Source organism: Sander lucioperca, chromosome 18 (genome assembly GCF_008315115.2).
Source record: "Sander lucioperca isolate FBNREF2018 chromosome 18, SLUC_FBN_1.2, whole genome shotgun sequence".
Taxonomy (NCBI): Eukaryota; Metazoa; Chordata; class Actinopteri; order Perciformes; family Percidae; genus Sander; species Sander lucioperca.
Genome location: NC_050190.1, coordinates 27,273,768 through 27,278,130, shown reverse-complemented (window position 1 = coordinate 27,278,130; position 4,363 = coordinate 27,273,768). Strand labels below are relative to the sequence as shown.

Here is a 4,363-nt window from a genome sequence, read left to right as displayed (position 1 = left end):
GAGTTTAGGAGAAAGCCTCACTGTGAGTATGTGACAAAAGCACTCGGCGGCATTACATTTGTCCGTGAATACCACTCGCTGAACAGTGAGTTTCTGTTAAACAAACTAAGTGCGCTGTTGGCCCATTTATTCAAATCCCCTTTGTGTCCTAAGTCTCTGTGACTGGGCAATTAGATATGCCATTTGTTACCATATTGTACAATTGGACTAATAAACCATATATCCTATCAGTCTGTCATACTGTGTTTACAAGGTTCACTGGGTCCCCACTACCAGACACTATCACAAGATGACATTGCTCTCCCAGGTCCCCGGGGGTGGACACGCAGCTGCACGTGGACTATCAGCCACCGTCGGACATGTATCTGTGAGCGGACAGAAAATGTCAGAAAACATGGCCCCGCAAACTCACAGGCCACCCATGTTTGTCAGTCTGTTAGTGGTTGAGCCAAGGTTGGATAACATCTCAGAGGGCTTAAGGAGGAGGGAGCTGAACCGGGATAAGTGGATTCAGCGTGTATATAAGGAGCTCTACGGCTGTAGAAGCCTCATTCCCACTCTCAGATTACCCGGGTACCTGAATGTCCCCAGTCAGGCCTTCTTTAAAGACAATCACACCGTATACGCTAGTGAACACATATATGAGCTCACAGAGACCGCGCTGGGCTACCAGGTTAGCATTCGCTTTCTCACATGTACCGAGGAAGGTTACTACATCATAGGATCCGAGGGGTTCAATCTGCGTGCAAAGGCCGACACGTGCGGTGTGTTCTACTATACCGCTAATGTTGACAACACTACCAACGAGGCGTTAATTGGCCCGCTCCGGGGTGTCCTTCAAATCTCTATGCTGTACATAGAACCTGACAATGACCAAATGTGGAGTCTAATCGAAGTGTGGAATGACACGATGAGCGAAACGCTTATAAGCCTGGGCTGTTTCTTGCTCAACAATGGGACCGTGTTCGCTGGCCTCGGTGGTAAACAACACCGCCATTTCATGTATCAGAGACAGGGACGAGCTGACAGCTCATGTTCAGATGTTCAACTTGCAGCTGAAGGTTCCAGTACCATGTTAAACCCAGCCATCATTGTGCCAGATCTGAAGACCTTGGAGGATGTCAAGACATCCGTGAAACAGATTGACGTATCTCTCTCTCTCTCTCTCTCTCTCTCTCTCTCTCTCTCTCTCTCTCTTTTTTATTTTAAAACAATGACAGTAATTGTATTTCAGCTCACTCTTGCCTCTCCTCTAAAGCTATAGGGGACATTGTCAAGGCCAGGGAGGCCTTCGAAGAATCGTGGAGGGGATCTGCGGGGTCCACGCTGGAAGCAAACGCTATTCTTACACCCCTCGCAATGGCAACGCTTATTCTGGCGATGTGATCAACCACGCGCCGATGCTTCACCTGATTCATCTACTATCCTGTGGCAATGTGGTCGTGAACCTCGTGCTGATCCTAACTGTCAACACTATACATAAAAGAGACAAGATTTGTGATCAAGGTTGCTTCCATGTTTATTGGCAATTCATAGACATACACATTGTGACTCATGTACACACATATAGCGAATAAAGTAATCATGTTCATGCTATTGCTCGTCTCGTCATTCTTCCTACTGCTGACGCTCAATCCGGTCTCTGACCAGGTCTCTGTCATCTTCGGTCATATAAGCAGCCCCAGTCAATTCTGTATCCTTTAGCAGCTTGTGAGCCAAAAGTCTCTCGTTCTGGCGAAAGGCCAGCAACTGGAAGACGATCCTTTTGACTAGCTTACACGCCATCACCTTGGGCATTACGGTCTTGGGGTTCCAAGGTGTGGGTGATGCACTGGGGTGGTCTTTGGGGCACAAGGTATTTACAATGATCTGGTACGTGGACACCCCAGGTTTCGAGAATACCACTCGCTTTTCCACAGCGTCAACAATCATTACCCCCAGGCTCCACATGTCTATGGTACAAGTGTACTGTGCAAAGTCGTCTTTAACGAACAATTCAGGGGCCCTGTACGGCTCCGTGACCACAAGTGTGGTCATCCACTTAGAGGAATGTCTAGACAGGCCCATGTCAGCCACCTTTACGGTTAGATCTTCTGTCAGCAGCACGTTGACCGGTGCCAGGTCCCGGTGGACCAGGTTCAGTCCGTGCATGTAAGACAGCGCGTGAGCCACCTCAACTGAAAACCGAGCGACGAAACTCAACGGAATCGGTTCTAGCGCTCGGCCTAGTCTACTGTGAATCACATCCGCCAACGTGTAGGGTGCGTAGGACATGAGCATGGCCATCATTCCGTTGTGGATAAAACAGTCGTGCATCTGGATCACATGAGGCTGACCCTGTAGTGCCGAGAGACAGGATAACTCCCTCACGGTCGCATCCTCTACGCCGCGCTTGTAACATTTTAAGGCAAACTCCTGTCCAGTCTTTAGACACGTGGCTTTGTATACGGTTCCATAGCCGCCGTTGCCAATTACTGCGCCTAGCAGGTAATTCTCCATGAAAGCCATTTTAGTTGTGTTGCGCACCCAATGCTTATGTAAAGGATCTTGACCAAGGATCATGTGTGCTCTGCGAAAACCCAAGCCAACAGTGGACATGGACGGTGCATGTTATATATGGTCATTTGCGTGGACGGGAGGTGGCACGGTGAGGATAAACATGTTCTGCTGTGACGGTGTGTCCAAGCGTCACTGGAAGTCCGAGCACAGCTGATTGTCCAAGTGTGCACATTGTAAAACTGGAAAGTGCTGTTAGGGGTACGCCGCTGAACACCATGGACACCAAGCAACATCTGGGTTTTTTTTTTTTTTTTGTTTTGGTGCTAAGGTTCTTGGCTTGATGTAGGGTTCATGGTCACTGTGTCATGAGAGCTCTGTGTGGACTCAAACCCACACCCTTGCTCCACAGATCATCACAAATGTAGCAATGCAGTCTAAGCAGCCTCTCACGTAGGTTTACAAGTATTATTCGTCTCTAACCCGGTGCTCCGCAACTGTGTATTTCCTTGGTTTATTGGCTGGGTCAGACCGCGTGTGATGCAGGTACACACCCGGGTCCTATGGTTAGGTATCCGACATGCCTGAATAGCATATCTCCTAACTGCACTGTATTGTTGAGACGTTCTACGCACTTTAAGGCCTCCTCAGTCGAGGACATGACGACAAGTCCGAATGGATGAGTCTTGGATGAAATGACTTTAGCGCAGACTACCTTGCCGTATTGGCTGAATATATTTCTCAATACATCCACACTGAAGTCAGCACCAATTCCATTGATAAACACACTGCCCGTGGACACCGCAACCTGCATGGACATGGTCTGCAGGGCGTCATTCGGTTCCTGGGTTTTGTTGCGCGGTGGGGAGGACTGTGATACGTCAGGGTCAGCACTCTGTTTCGCCAGTTCATCAGCAAGGTAGCGCATCAGAGTCTTTTTCTTCCAACAGCAGCCTCTGGCCTCACTAGCTTCGGGATCGGCGCTCCGTTTCTGTACAACTTTCTGTACACCTTTCTCTGTGTCGTCATTCACCGGAGCCACGTTCATCAAACGTATGCCCCCCTCTGTTTTTGCGACGACATGCATTTGCATCACAAACGTGTACACCACTGCAGGGGGAACTGGGTCAGTGAACGCCCCCGTGCCGGGAGCCTCTGTCTCTGCCATCTCTCAAAGATTCAACTTCTATGAAACAGCCACATTTAAAGCTACGGCCCTAGGTCCATTGTCTTAGCACTCGGACGGGCATCCGCGATCTGAAAGGCAGCTGAGGTCGGACGGGCAGCCGTGAACGAATGGCTTACCAGACACCATGCACTCAACACACGCTTCATGGACCCGGTTTAAAAGAAACCTGCTTAGTACTCCCAGTTTGACCAAAACATACTTGAGTGCTGTATGTTTGTGTTGTTGATGAGTTGAATAAAGAATACTTTGACCACTTACCGCCTACTGTCTTGAAACCTAAAAAACAAACAAAAAAAAACACTTACTGTAACACTACTGTCTTGTCCTTTTTCTGTCATTCCCGATAACAGCGAATTTCATCCTTGTACAAGCCTCTGGTATGACCTATGATCCTCGTAGTCGCGGTCCACATGATGCCGAACCGCGTTATTCTGGACATTGGGACGCGGGGGTTGATCGGACAGTTTCACTGCCTCAAGCAAACTGCACACTTCGTCTACTTGGCACCGATCACCCGCTTGCACCCTGGATGAGTCTCTAATGTCGCGGATGTCCTCAACAGCAGCCCTGGCAGTGGCGTAATAACGCACCTTACGGCTTCTGTGGATACTTGGGCCTCTGGGTGCTTGTGATCGTCTTAGTAAACCCCTACCACGATCTGCGCTGCTGCCACTCTGC

General features: G+C 49.2%; 1 protein-coding gene across 1 annotated transcript; it reads right to left on the bottom strand.

The window, feature by feature from the left end:
• Positions 1 to 1,617: 1,617 nt before the first annotated feature.
• On the bottom strand, positions 1,618 to 2,508 carry LOC116063093 (probable cell division protein kinase ECU08_0230). The gene has a single exon (XM_031317964.1). The coding sequence runs from the start codon at positions 2,506 to 2,508 to the stop codon at positions 1,618 to 1,620; it is 891 nt and encodes a 296-aa protein (XP_031173824.1).
• Positions 2,509 to 4,363: the final 1,855 nt, after the last annotated feature.